Source organism: Heptranchias perlo, chromosome 36 (assembly GCF_035084215.1).
Source record: "Heptranchias perlo isolate sHepPer1 chromosome 36, sHepPer1.hap1, whole genome shotgun sequence".
NCBI classification, from domain to species: domain Eukaryota; kingdom Metazoa; phylum Chordata; class Chondrichthyes; order Hexanchiformes; family Hexanchidae; genus Heptranchias; species Heptranchias perlo.
This window is the reverse complement of record NC_090360.1, coordinates 13,658,156-13,673,432: the sequence shown is the minus strand read 5'-3', so window position 1 is coordinate 13,673,432 and position 15,277 is coordinate 13,658,156. Positions and strand designations below refer to the sequence as shown.

Sequence of the window (15,277 nt, the reverse complement as noted above, 5' to 3'; positions counted from 1 at the left end):
ATCACAGTCAAGCCTCTGATCCTGTCGACACATACGTGCTTTCCAACGTAGATCGTTGTGAACAGGATTTGGAGCACTCATTAATACTTAGAGCTTTTTACAGGATTTTAAAGAGCTTTGGAGAGAGATGAAAGTTGTTTTCCATGACTGAGGAAGTAAAACATCCCCTCTCTTGTTACAGAAGTCCCCCCCCAAAAAACTGAATGAAAGATATGCTTTAGAACTGATTTTAAACATAGAAGAAGCAAATATTTAATCGTCAACTAAAATATTGCTTAACCCAATATGAAGAAGGCATTTGTAGTACATTCTGGAGTTTTGTTGTAACATTTCATAGTTATGTTAAGTATCCTCTGTAATCATTTAATTTATCTGGTTACGGTATTATGCTTATGGTCGATGGAATCATATTTCATATTTTTAAATTTTCATTTCTAGCCGCTTGAAGTAGTCCGAAAGCTCCTTCGTGACAAGCACAACAAGAGAAATCCAGGGCTGATTATCCCATTTTTCCCACCATGGGTATATGAAAGACCAGCTCTACTGGGGGACTTTATAAACAGCTCCAGTCCAATCACTGAGACTGTAGTTTCTATAGGTATGTAAAGTATACATCATTGGATTTTTTTTTGATTGTTCTGAGTCTCATTCAACACTGAATTGAGTATTTGAAACTAGAAGAGCTATTTCATCAGATATTGTCCGTATTCTTTAATTATTAGTTACTAAGTTTATTTAACTTACTGGCATCAATACACTATAGGTAAAGTCATACTTAGCCTTTGTGTAATGTTGCACTGAAACACTTTGTGTGTATTCTTACTTCATTTATATATAAATATATTTGTATTCAGTATGTTATTTATAAAGATGTCAAACTACTTGTTCTGATATTAAAATTAAAAAGGCTTGTAGGTAATGCAAAGATGTGCTCCGTTCATATCCTGATATAACATCACCCAATTTCCCAGAGGTGCTAGCTCCAGATAAAAGCATACTCTACCCAAGCAGAGCTCTAATGTGCTGAACCAACTTCCCATTTATTCTGACTAGTTGAAATCCCTGACCAAGCATAATATATTGATAAATTGTCTTTTTGCTGACTAAATCTATTGCTAAATTTCACTGAGATTAAATATTGTAGAAATCCATTCCTCTTTCATACAAAATGTTTTTTTGCTTTTAAGATTGAACAGTTTTGTGAATGGTTTCAATGAACTAAAGTGCACTCATGCAGATTAACTTTTTTAAGATGCAACATGTAGAAAATCACAATACAGAATATTTCAAAACAAACTAGTTGTGACTATTAGAACTCCGCTGCCTTATATCTGTTTCAATATCAAACCTCTCCTCTCTATTAGGAACGGTGGCACTTGCTGCACAAGAGCAAATGATAGTTGAAGACTTGCTGTACATTCTGATTGGAGTAGATGGCAAATACATCACAGCCCAACCATTGATGGGAAGACAGAGTCGATCCTTTGCAGTTGATCCCACATTGGACATGTCTGTTAAAGAACTTGTAAATAGAATCCTTCCAATAGCAGCAAGCTACTCCTCTGTCACCAGGTGGGCAACCTCAAAGGTGTTGGAGACCTGATATTTACATGGCCTCTTTCTGCATCAGAAATTTTTGAGATTTTACTGGATGTTCAAGCAATGGCCCGGAGTCCAGACTGTCATGCCCTCTTGACTGATTAAGGGATTGTGACGTGCTAGACCTCAGTGAAACTTATGGTGGAAATAAAGTGTGTGTGAATTTTTGTTCTTAAGTATTTAATAATTCTACTTTGTGTGTCTGCTCAGGTTCATTGAAGATAAGTCCTCCTTTGAACATGGTCAGGTAAACCATGCTTTGGCTGCAGCAATGCGGACACTCGTGAAGGAGTACATGATCCTCGTGACTCAACTGGAACACTTACAGAGACAAGGGCTGCTCTCATTACAGAAACTTTGGTTTTATGTTCAGCCAACCATTAGAACAATGGAGATTTTGGCTTCAATAGGTATTGTTTTGTGTTACACTTGTCTTTTTTTAAATAGCTGGCATAATTGTAATTTCCATGTAAAGACAAGATTTAAAAATTTTGAAGAAAAATAAGGACAAAATTTACCCATGTAGATTAGCCTGTTTTGCTATCTTCTAAAAATATCACTGAAAAAGCAGCAACTATAAATAGAAAATTACGCTTACACACTATAATATTTATAATTATGGAAACTTTTAATAGCTGATATAGACAATATCCATATCAAACAGGATTTTTATTTTCTGGCAACAAACAACTGCAATAAGTACTTTTTGCAAAAGAAATAATAGCCAAACAAATCTAATTAGTAACTGATTCAGCAGGACATTATTTCCCTTTTTTTTTGTATCAGCTACTTCTGTGGAGAGAGGAGAATGCATGGGAGGATCAACGCTAAGTGTGCTCCATGATCGGACTTTTGACTACACAGGAGACACTCAGGCACAAGAGCTGTGTCTCTACCTGACTAAAGCAGCAAGTGTTCCTTACTTTGAAATTTTAGAGAAGTGGATCTACAGGGGAATCATACAAGATCCTTACAGGTATACAGTTACCCACTCCGAGAGGTTATTTTAAAATCACATTTAATCTGTTGAGTACTGAGACTCACACTCTTCTTCCCTATCCTTCCCCACTGGCACCATTCTCTTCCCTTTACCCCCACCCCTTCCTGGGCTCTGCAGTTCATGGAGTCATTCTTCCCCAACTTCGCCTCTCCTGCCTGATGCTGATGTTACTCCAGGAGATTAAATGTTGCTGCACAGTGTGAGTGGGAATTCTGGATTTTGGAGGTGTTCAGTTTAATTGTTTTCCAATGGGGTAACAGGTTATGCTGTTTGTATATTGCAGGTGATCTCAGTCAATAATGGGGCATCTGTTTTGCTTGGAATATTTTAATTGATGACGAGTAGTTTGGATCTTAAGATTAACACAGTAATTTTATTGTAAAAATATACAAATTAATCTTACTTTAATGTTGTACAGTGAGTTCATGGTGGAGGAACATGAACTTCAAAAGGAGAAAATTCAGGAGGATTACAATGACAAGTACTGGGATCAGAGGTATACTATCACCCAGCACAGAATCCCTTCATTTCTGCAGAAGTTGGCTGATAAGATACTTAGTACAGGTAATACAATACTTTGTGGACTCTTTCCATTATCTATTTGTCCCTTCGCATCATGTGGCCACCGTATAATTAGTTTAACTTACAATTAAATATGTCTTTCTCTAGTGTTGAATTCATTGATTTGTTTTTATTAAATATTAAATTAAACTAGCTTTCTTAGTATCTCTATTAAGGAATCCCACTGTACCAAAAATACACTATAGCTATACCCATTTAACTGTCATGAGTTAAATTTGTTGCGCTTTCTCCACTTTCAGGCTCTGAATATCTTGTTAAATTGCTGCACAGTCAAGCTATATTTGCCTGTGGACTCTTTAAATCATCTGAGTACCCTTTATGTATAACCACAATACTTTACACAGCCTACATGGATGAGTTCGATTGAGAGGGAATTTTATAAAAGGTTATAAATGCACTGTATTCGGGAACTGAAAATTCAAGGTTTCTGTAAAAAGATAGTTCATGTGATCTTGCTGCAGAGAAAGATTTCCTGGGTGGGGGTTGCATAACGTAAGTTTAGTATTACTCCTCAGTAACGTTGCCTTTGTCCATAATTCTTAGCAGGAAAGAATCAGCAAGATGACCAGGAAGACTAAATAGTTGCAGGTTTTGACTGCAGGGACTGAGAAAATGTACCTTTTTGGAAAAAGAAACCTTAGGAGCAGACTTCATCCTTGGGCTTAGTTCCACTTAATAAACTTTGAATAAGCAAATAGAAAAGACTTGTTTTATGTCCTTGTGTTGTAAAATGCTGATAGAATCTCCAAGGAAATTACATTTTAGAATGTCCTTCTCTGATGTAGATCCATGCTCTTTATGAATTTCTACTATAGTTTTAAAAAAAATCCCCTCCTTCCCTTGTCCCAACAAGATCCACTGATGTAACCTGCATTATTAATAGCTCCTTTTATTAATTCAACCCATATAAATTGTAATTCTATTCGGCACTTTTTTTTAAAAAGGCATCAAAGTACTAGTATGGCCACGGGTAAACATTGCACATGTCCTTAAACTGCTCTTGCCATCATTATGGGGTTTCAGGTTAGATGCAACAAGAAAAGTGTCTGTCCACTATTAACGAATATATTTACAATTCAGTTATAAACAGTGAACAGAGAAAGTCTTTCCCCAGCGAAAGTTACTGGAATTCAGGTATTTTCCCCCCAAGACACACTGAGATTCTCTGTTTCATATCGGGAGTACATGGTAGAGCACCCCAGCCTGTAACTTTCCTTCCATTAAAATGAGCAGACAGAAAATCACTGGCTAGGGGTGTGCAATTTCTTGATGTGCTGCAGGAGCTCTGAAATGGAAAATCTCCCTTACTGTCTGTCCCCCTCCTTCCCATTTTAAAGAAAGCACAAACAAACCAAGAATTCTGTTCATTTTTTTTTCTTTGTTTTAATTTTATGTGATCATATTTTAATCATTATTTTCTCTCAAACTCACTCCAAAATTCATTCTTTCCCCATCCTGGGCTGGATGGCCCAGGGTCAAAAGAATGGCCTGTAAGACACAAGTGAAAGTGGCTTATTTTGGCCAGTCAGTCTGAAGGTAAAGAACTTTTCTTTTTTTTTTGTAGGAAAATATCTTAATGTTGTGAGAGAATGTGGTCGTGATGTGACCTGTCCTGATGCCAAGGAAGTGATCTATACTCTGAAGGAACGAGCATATGTGGAACAAATTGAAAAATCTTACAACTATGCCAGCAAGGTTCTATTAGACTTCTTAATGAAGGAAAAAGAACTCCTGGCACGACTCAGGTACAAGGCCTCAAATGGTTTATTGAAAAAGGAAATGTTTCCTTATGTTTATTGTCTACATTATTTGGGTTGTCATAAAATTAATTTCCCAGTTTGGTTTAACTGCACTACTTTGTACTGTGCATGTGCAATCTAATAGATTACACAGCCAATACTCCCATGGGGGTGCTCTGAAATACTAAGCCATTTAGTGTGTTATGTTATTCCCTCGAATGGAATTAATTGTGTATTTCAGAGTTCCCTGGTAAGTATCTACTCGTATCATTATTTAGTATCTATCCATGTAAACTATTAAAAATGTAGAAGGGACTTTCACTCAGAAATGAGTAGTCACCATCTTGAAAATGCCTTTAATGGGGGATGAAGAAACATTTCACTGGACTAGTTTTGCCGCAGAACAGGTTGTAGTTCGTTTGAGTCAACGATGCAGGGATGACGTTTCTGCTCTGGTTTAATATATATGGTCAGAAAAAAACTTTACTAAATATGGGTTCAGCTATTGCATGGAATTAAAACTCACTGTCACATCTTTTATTCCATATAATGTTTAATCAAATTTGGAAAGTTTTTAAAAAATCAGTTTTTGTTTTTAGATAAAGTTACAATTGGCACTCTACCCAAACAGTATAACTGGAAAACATTCTATTCTTGGCTGAGAGCGCCTGGTGAATGTCATTCTTCATTTGATGAGGTGACTTTTTCAGGGAGGTGGAAAAACTATTTGCCAAATCCCTGTGGTTTGTATCCAATATGCAGTGATGGTTCCTGGTAGCATGACCTATATGTCTGGGCTTCTTTGGTAGTATTGTATAGATTTGTGTTAAAAATGTATTAAATACCAATAAACATTCCCCTTAAAACATTAACCGTGAATACGAAGTTTGTTCATTTCATTTTACAAACACAAATTTTTGATTTTTATGTTTCTGGTGTAAGTCAGCTATATTAGTAGAATCCCTTTATGACTGACTATTTGGTGCAACATTCTTTTGTCCACTATAGCTGGCAGTTTGTTTTACAATGACATCCCCAATATAGCAATCCTTAACTGCATATACCAAATGCATGTTACAGTATTAAATTAATTTTTATAATGATATAAAGAATAATATCGGTGTGTTCTTTAAGCTTTAACATTTGAAAACTTCTTCCCTTCTGAAAAAATCCCATTATTCTACTCGGCTGAGTACCATGGGCAGGGTAGGCTCATTGTCAAAAGCAGTTTTAAGCGCTCAGTGGATTGTTTGTTCATGAGCCTGTTACCGTAACGAAATATCATGATTGAAAGGCCATCAGGATGGTAGGTACTAACTGTCCAATTAAAGCAATATTAGCACCCACTAAAAATATTAATATGATTTGCGAATTTTAAACTTGTCCCAAACCAGTTTCCAGACTAAGCAGGTTACAGTAGGATTTTCTACGAGTCCCTATATATAAAATACAGTTAAAATTTGTGTTTTAAAAGAGGAAACCTTTGGGAGTTCAGGGAAGATTAGTTTACTGTCAGTTAATAGGTACATACTGTTAAAATGCAATATTGAAAAGAACTACGAGTTTATAAACTTGCTTTTGTGGTATTAGTCTGGATTTGAGAGAAGAAAACTGATTGTGTCTTATTTGCTCGGGCAGGTACTCTGTGACGTGGCACTTAGTTAACTTAATTTAGCAGTGTGCTGATTGGTGTTATTACCCATTGTGTCTCTGTTCTAGTGATGCTGAATCTGTTCGGAAGCCCTTTTGATTATGACCTGGTAGGGGATGAGTGATATTGCTCAAGAAGTTTTGATGCAAATTAATTCTACTGCACATTGTCAAAAGCTGTATTTCATTACGTGTTCTGTGCTAACATAATAAGACTGGGTAAATTGCTTCCAAATGTATTTTAAATCCTCCTTAGTCAGGCTTTATGCTTGTTAATTATCATTGTGCTGTACCATACTATAAAATCAGCATGCATTCATCAATATGGTTCTTCAGTAAAATGCTTGCTGTGTTGATTATTAATTCTTCAGATCAATAAAACACTACTTTCTGATGGACCAAGGAGATTTCTTTGTCCACTTCATGGACCTTACAGAAGAGGAGCTGAAAAAGTCAGTGGATGACATCATTGCCACCAGACTGGAAGCCCTGCTGGAACTAGCACTGAGAATGAGCACTGCCAACACTGACCCGTTTAAAGATGATTTGAAGGTGTGTTGGAACATAACTGATGGAACCTTGGGTTAAAAATAACTCCTGTAAATGTAATGGTCATGGAAAAAAGTTCAACTGTGATGAGTTTAGAATAAAGCTGTATTCATAAAGTACCTGAAATTTATGATGTGCTGGATTATAAGGAGCACTTTATAACAAATTTAACCTTGTGAACAGTGCAGTATAATTTCTGTACCAAAAATAAACTATTGCTGTTTAGTCACTAGGCACACATGCAGGGAATGTTGAGACTTGTGTAAATGAGTACAGTCTACATTGGAATAAGGGATGGACAGCTGTAGATTCAAATACTTTAACCGCTCCATGGCCCATATACCAGAATTAAAAACTCAATGTTAGCAAGTGATTTATGCCAAACCCCTTGTATACCCAGTGAGTAAACCAGTCAACCCTCCTCCCCCGAGAGACAGAGAAAAGTCAAAGTGAGGGAACTCTCTCATTTGTTATCTAGTGGTATTGACCGAGGTTGTTGAGGTCTGTGAGCTGTCCATTCTCTCATCCAGGTAATAGTGCGTAATTGGGAAAGCTAGAAGGACAATTAATCACAGACCAAACTCAGCTATATTGTTCATTGAAATCTATTAAATAGGTTTTGTTCCACTTCTTGATCTTGGCATTGTCAGCCCCTAACAAGAAACTAAGACTGGAGGTTATCTTGAAGCAGGTCATGCTAAGAATGGTTAATCCATGTCTCTGACTCCAGTCCTGTGTTAAGATTAGAAATTCAAGTTCCACACCCAAACATACATTAAGGATTAGTTGCTGGGAAGACCAGGTGTTACAGTGCCCACAATTAATGTAAGGAATGCATTGGAATTCACTTTTGTATACATAGGGCTTAGCATTTGTTCTATTTAGGGCAGAAAGCAAAGGGTAGTTGGCAAAGGAAGTTTTTCTGACTGGAAATATTGGGGTCACTCATTTCCAATGTAAACATAGAAATCAAGGGAATAATATTGAAATTTTTTGATGATAGATGGCATGGAGGGTATGGAAAATTGTGATGAGGACATGGGCAGATAGGTGGCAAATGCAGTTCAATGTAAAAGACAATTGCCACAGAATATATTTTGGAAGTAAGAATAGGGAAAGGAAATGCATCTTAACTGGTCAGATTTTAAATCGAGTAGTAGAGCAGAGGGACCTTGGTGTGTAGGTACACAGGCCATTAAAGATGGAACACAAGTAGATAAGGGCAAATAGAATTCTTGATTTTGCATCTACATGCATAGAATGCAAAAGCAAGAAGATGATGTTGATCTTATACAAGACGTTAAGCCACAGTTTGAGTGTTGTGTACAGTTTTGGCACCCCATTGTAGGTAAGACATTGAAAATGAGCAGCATAAATTAACCAGGATGTTACCAGGGATGAGGAGTTACAGTTATGAAGAGAAACATGAGAAGCTGGGGTATTGTTCACTAACGTTGAGTAGGATGCAGTGTGACCTAAGAGTTTTTCAATTTTATGAAGGGTTATGATTAATAATGGATTGTTTCTACTGGTTAGAGAAATGATAAGAGGACACAAATTTAAGACAATTGCAAAAAGAATTAAAGGGGTGGGGGAGGGGGGGTTAGAAAAACAATCTTTACACAAGGGTTGATTAGAAGGTGTCATTCTTTGCCATCAACCATTGCTGAAGCAGAGCCCATAAATTATTTTAAGAAACTTGGGTAGTTGCTTTAAAAAAAGGAATCCTGAAGGAAGTCGGCAGGAGAGTGGGATAAGACTAGGTGGCTCATGAAGAAAACAGCACAGACTTAATGGGCTGAATGACCTGTTTTTGTGATTCTTAACTGTAACTGAATAAATTGGTCACAATAACTGTTAATTCATTTCCTTCCTCCCTCCCTCCCTCCTCAAACATTTCTAAACTCCAAATTAACCACTAATTCTAAATTTCTCACCCTTACTGGCTTTTTAGAGCCCAAAAAACTTTCTCCAGCTTTGATCATCTGTTAAAAATATTTTAGGAATTTATGGTATGTGTTGTAAACAAAGATGGAATGAAATAAGTAGGATTTTTGTTTTTTTATATATAGGTTCTGCCTAGATGTTTGAGATCTACTGTATTTATGTACCTTTCCAAAGCATTTAATTATTCTGTAGTCTTAAATCTATTAAAAGAAATGTTTTCACATTCTAAAATTATATTACTAAGCAATGCATTAACGAAAATCCTAAATGACTCCCTCTGCCAATTTTTTGAGTTGACAATGCAAATTTGGATCTGGTAAATAAAACTAAATAATGATTTTATTCTTCTGCAGATTAATCTTATGCCACATGACCTCATCACTCAGCTCCTGCGGGTTCTGGCTATTGAAACCAAACAGGAAAAGGCCATCATCAATGCAGATCCAACAGAGATTGCTCTTAGCGGCCTGGAAGCTTTCTCCTTTGATTATGTTGTGAAATGGCCACTTTCGTTGATTATAAATAGGTAATTGGTCTTGTCTAGCTACAATGCAGCATACAATCCTACCAGCAAAGTCCTCCTAGTTTAGCTTATTTATTTTGTTGGGTCACAAATAGAACCTGATAGGAAGTGTGGATTTCTGGTGATGATGGAAACATAAGTGCTTCCTTAGAATCTAATTTAATTTCTGGAATTTCACTGCAGCCTTACAAAAGAAATGTTGCTTAGCAACTGAGCTGAGCCGACTAGTGTCATTTTGGCACAGTTGGTAGTGCTCTTGACTTGAGTCCAGGGTTGTGAGTTCAAGACTCACTATAGATTTGTGCACATAATCTAGACTGACTATTCAGTGCAGTACTGAGGAAGTTGCATTGTTGGAGGTGCCACCTTTCAGATGATGCATTCAACAGAGGCCCTATCTGGCTACTTAAGTGGACATAAAAGATCCCATGGCAATGTTCAAAGGAGAGCAAGGAGTTCTTCCGGTGTCTTAGCCAACATTTCTCCCTCAACCAACATTAACAAAAATGAGATTATTGGTCAGCTGTTCATTTGCTGTTTGTGGGATATTGCTGTGCACAAATTGACTGCTATATTTGCCCACATAACAAGTGATTGCAAAGTGCTTTGGTACATCTTGAAAATCTGATAAAGGACTCTACAGATACAAGTTCTTTCATTATTTTACACTGCTAAGGAAATCCAGTACAAATAAATGAAAGTACAAAAAATCTAGTATTGCTGGTTAAAAGATTGATTTGGAAGTTGATCAGAACTGTTAAGGCAAATGTTGTTGGAATTACTTTAAGCCTAATGTTTAATATAATGTTGCATGAATAGCTTAAAGAGTTCACCAACAGAAAGTTTCAAGTTCAAGACCTAAAGCTAGATGTCACTTGAAATTGCCTTGTTTGGTTTGGTACTGTCAATTCTTAAATGGGCTATTAAATATGGGGGCATACAATAGTGAAGAATTCTGATGTTTGAGAAATGAATGGGGTTATGTATGATATTGCCAATCTTTCTTCAATTGTGTCTTGTGTTGCCTGATTGTGCAGAGTTTTCAAACACCATTTTCACTTTCATGCAACCTGATTTCAGATTCCATAATTGATCCATATGCTTTACATTCTGGAATCTTTATCTTTTGCCCTCTTCCTTGTAGAGATAATACATCCCATGTCAAACAATTAGCCCTGATTACAATAAACGGCACGCTGGAATTTAAGTAGGAGTTCTAATATGTCCTGAGTCTGTTTAATGATGGAAAATATCATATGCTGAACCAGATCTGTACAGACTAAAATGTCTAATTTTGTTTACATTTAAATAATTTACAACAAGATATTAAACATGTACTATACAGCACAAGAAATAATTGACAATACATACAATTAGAACATCCACTTAAAGAACCTTTAACATTTAAGTGTCTGCACCCAAAAACCACGCCCACCTTAATAAATTGAGATGCACAACCCAAACCACATCTAGATAAAGGAATTATGTGACTGGAAGGTCTCTGAGCAGCCAGTTTAGGTTTTAATTTGGGTTAGCACAGATCTTAAGGATTCTTCAAAAATTCCTAAATTTGTCATATTGATTATGAAGTAGCTTTGAGGCTAGTCAAAGTTCTCATTGCAGTGGTATTTAGATATTTTATTAGCATCTTCATCTTTTTTTAAAATCCATGACATCAGTGGAAAAGATTCACGAGCTGTTGCCAGGATTTTTTTTTTGACTGCAACCCATTAAGCTGTGACATTTCAGCTTTCTGACTGATTTTCTGGCAGAATCTGTCACCCGGCTCTGAGAATTCATATGCCAGCAATCATCTGTCTGGCAGGAAATTCAGTTGGCAGATACTCAATCGAATTCAGGGTCATTAAAGGTACTTGGGAAGCTTGGCAGTGAATGCCTACCTGAGATTTCAATCTCTTATTAAATAAGCTTATGTTCGACGCATTTCACAGATTTGTTTTTGTAGGATCTTAAATTTCTTGTATTTAAAAATGTGTCTTGACTGCTTTAACTTAATATCAAATAAGATGAAGTGGATCTGCACCAATGCATAAGGTTCACTAACCCTTTATACTGAAATAAAAGTAAGCACAGCAACAGTCTAGGGAGTCTGTCATTTTGCTTGTAGCAAAAACCTTAAGTAAATTCTATCACTAAGCAGCAATTGAGAAATTGGATTGTAAAAAGAAACATTTGTATAGCACTTTCATGTTTCTCAAGCTTCTCAAAGTACTTCAAACATTGAATTACTTTTCAAGTGTTTTGGCAGTTTTGGAGGCAGAATTTATACTTTTGTTATCCCTTGTTGGTCAAGAACCAAAGAGAAAGTTAGAAACTATTCTACTTGAGGTATGGTCACTTCATGGCCTAATATATAGAAAGCTTCTCTTATTGCTATCCGCAAGACATTTACTTGGAATGATGAATCTGCTTTCATTAAGCTTTATTGTCTTGATCTGACCGCTCAAGCTAACAAATACTCTGCTCCAAGCCGGCCTCACTGTTAGATCAGTTTCCTGCCTCAGAGATTGTGTTATATACATTGGGCATAAGTGATTTGTTTATGGAGTAAAAATGAATGAATGAGGAAGAATTTTACATTACATGCAATAAGTATGTGACAGTCCTCTCCTTCTTTGAATCCAATTGAGTCTCCGTATAAAGACTATCCTTCTTGCCTTCGGTTCTTTTTTTAAACACCGTATGGCTTGCAGCTGCTTGTTGTAATTTTGTGCTTTTGACTTGTTATTATTGCTCTGCTGCTGCCTGTGGTCAAAAAGGCTACGGCGTGGCTTGGAGTTGAAGTCAAAATGGCCCTGGGATGATATGAATGACTTTCTTAAAGGAAGAATATCCATGTTGCTTTTTTTTCCTCCTGTTGGGTGGTACAGCATTAATTTTGTACATGAAAGACGAACTATATTCAAAGAAGGAGGAAGCCCAAACTTGTGTAATCTTAAAATGTTAAATACAGACAATTATAAATGTTAACTTTTTAATAGTAAATAATAGCATAATTTTAACTTCAACATCAAATTCAGATACTTTCACAATAAATACTAAAGAGAGCTATTATTATGGCCTATTAAGACATTGGATGATTTCCCCAATCTTGCATAAAATGACTTGTGTGGCAAAATGCTAGATAGCACAAGCAAAACTGGTTTTAACATGTTTTTTAACACTTGATTCTGACAAGTTACATGTTTTGTTTGGATTGCAAACTACTGGAATGTAAAATTATACACTTATGCTTTAAAAACACAATGCCATTGATGCATTCCAAACTTCTGTGCAAAAGAGGCTTTATGTAGTTGTTCCAATGAATGTTGCCAATAAAGATTTTATTTCTAGTTTTAGAGTTGTATTTCTGTAAGTTCACTATTCATTCATTTATTTATTTGCAATAGGAAAGCTTTGACTAGGTATCAAATGCTCTTCAGACATATGTTTTACTGCAAACATGTGGAACGGCAGCTGTGCAATGTGTGGATCAGTAATAAAGTTGCAAAACAGTATTCATTACACTCTGCTAAATGGTAAGTATGATGTTTTGGAACAGTGTTATACAGTATATTTTAAAAAGTGTACCATGCATTCTCAACATATACTGCATTATAGTATTGCCACTGAAACCGTATATTCCCAAGAATTGTGATTCCCTGTCTGTGAGCATGCTGGTTCAGAACCCAATGTCCAAGTGTTCAGATCCATTTGCATTTTGCTGCAGTGCCAGGTTTCTGCCAATAGAACTCTACAAATAAATAGTATTGCTTAAGTGAGTACAGCATCATTTCAGTTTACTTCCCAGATCTAATGGACTTGTGATTTGTGTAACATGCACAAAATTAGAGTAGAGTACTGGCTCACATGATCAATGAGCACTCTCAGGAATAGTGCTTTTCTCGTGGCAAAACTGTCCTATAATCTGGAAGATGTAAAATAATATGAGATTTGGCTAGTTAGAAGAGCACGGGTAAGATTATACAGAATAAGGTATAGATTTACTTATTGAAATACTATTTGTGAGCTTTTTTGACCATTTTGTTTCAATATTATGGGAATTGATAGTTAGCAATTTTGATTAATATAAATGTACGATACTTGATTGAAACCAACCTTTAAAATTATGCTTCTTGCATGAAAATTCCATTGATCAGACGTGTTTTGTAAATTGAGAAACCTTGTGGTATTTATCCACCCAAAATATTTAATGCACTCCATCAAAGCCATCTGCACAGAATACAAGGTGTGGCTCAAACTTCATATCACGCAAGACACAAACATTGGAACTTTCCTCTAGGGTTCTCCTGATCAGTTGCTATAATTTCGGCGGCAGACTGGCAGAAACCCCAGATAGACACACACGGGGTTTCCACTGAGGTTTCACCCAGCAATTGGGAGCAAGAACATTTCTGACAGAATTATTTTGAGCCCTATAATTGCAAAAATTTTCAATTTAAGTTGTCAAGCTGTCCCTGTTTTGAGATATTGTTGCCTACAGTTGTTTTTAATCCATCCATGTTTATTCAATCGTTTTAAATTGAATGCAGAAATATTCATGACATGAATTACTCTCAAGTTATTCAAACACTGCTGTAGATATTTCAAACCTATTATGCAAAATATCTGTTCCTGAAAAGCATTTTAACCTTTTAAAGGCTGGACTGTAATACCGTGTTCTCCATGAATTCTGAATTGATATCAATTAAAACAAATGTTAATTTGAATGTTATATTCTTTTTCTCTTTCGTGTCTAGAGGCACATGAGGCAACCTATTTCCATAACTATGTCCCTCCTTATGTGGACAGGTCGTTAGCCTGACTCCATACCAGGAGAACCGTCTAGATTCGAAGGGAGCGACACCCCTCCCGTCGGATGCGAGTATCCCGCTGGATGTCAACCCGGTATTCGGAGACCAGAACTCTCATCTCTCCTTGCCCAGGACTGTCTGGAGTGGGGCTCGAACCCATAACCTTCTGACTCAAGTGGGAATGCTACCACTGAGCCAAGGTTCACTCCACTTGAATGTCATAGTTCCAGGCAACTTCTTTTCTGCAAGGATGTTAGATTTTGGACTTGGCTTTTTTTCCTCATTAAAGTTATTTTTAACTTGAGACAAAAAATTGGTACATAAATCTTGTAAGAAATTATATCATAAGGAAATTATATCATAAGGAAAGGAACTTGTCACCTTTCATTTATAGGGTTTTATTAGTTCAGATTCCGGAAGTTTACCATCAGTGTTGCTTTTTCCTTTAGGTTTGCTGCTGCTTTCACCTTGAGACAGCGAATGCTGAATTTTGTGCAGAACATTCAGTACTACATGATGTTTGAGGTTATGGAGCCCAATTGGCACGTTATGGAAAATAATCTAAAATCTGTAAGTAATTAAAACTGCAAATTTGTGGGCTGGAGAACATTTAACAGAAATCTAATGATACCTCACTTTTGCCTAGTATTTTGCTCTCTAACTATTCTAATGTACAAAATATTACAGAACTTAAGTTTAATGTGTTCCGGACTGTCACTAATGTACTTAGTGCGGTGCAACTTTTAACTTGGTCAATATGGAAGAGATTAGTTCAGTATTTCTTTTCAGTTATAATCATGAGCCAAATTACATTAAGCAAATATAAATTACCTGCTGTTAAAAGCATTTAGCTTTAATGAATGCTCTGAATATG

General features: G+C 36.3%; 1 protein-coding gene across 4 annotated transcripts in view; it reads left to right on the top strand.

Annotated features, from left to right (window-relative positions):
- tubgcp2 (tubulin gamma complex component 2) overlaps positions 1 to 15,277 on the top strand; it is a 31,792-nt gene that overhangs the window by 7,578 nt on the left and 8,937 nt on the right. For all 4 annotated transcript variants that reach the window (XM_067972591.1, XM_067972590.1, XM_067972589.1 and 1 more), the window contains exons 5-14: positions 439 to 598; positions 1,365 to 1,572; positions 1,810 to 2,009; positions 2,386 to 2,575; positions 3,018 to 3,163; positions 4,746 to 4,926; positions 6,942 to 7,122; positions 9,420 to 9,592; positions 13,000 to 13,128; positions 14,853 to 14,973. In XM_067972591.1, coding sequence (XP_067828692.1) covers positions 439 to 598; positions 1,365 to 1,572; positions 1,810 to 2,009; positions 2,386 to 2,575; positions 3,018 to 3,163; positions 4,746 to 4,926; positions 6,942 to 7,122; positions 9,420 to 9,592; positions 13,000 to 13,128; positions 14,853 to 14,973 — 1,689 coding nt within the window. The remainder of the gene's footprint in view (positions 1 to 438; positions 599 to 1,364; positions 1,573 to 1,809; positions 2,010 to 2,385; positions 2,576 to 3,017; positions 3,164 to 4,745; positions 4,927 to 6,941; positions 7,123 to 9,419; positions 9,593 to 12,999; positions 13,129 to 14,852; positions 14,974 to 15,277) is intronic.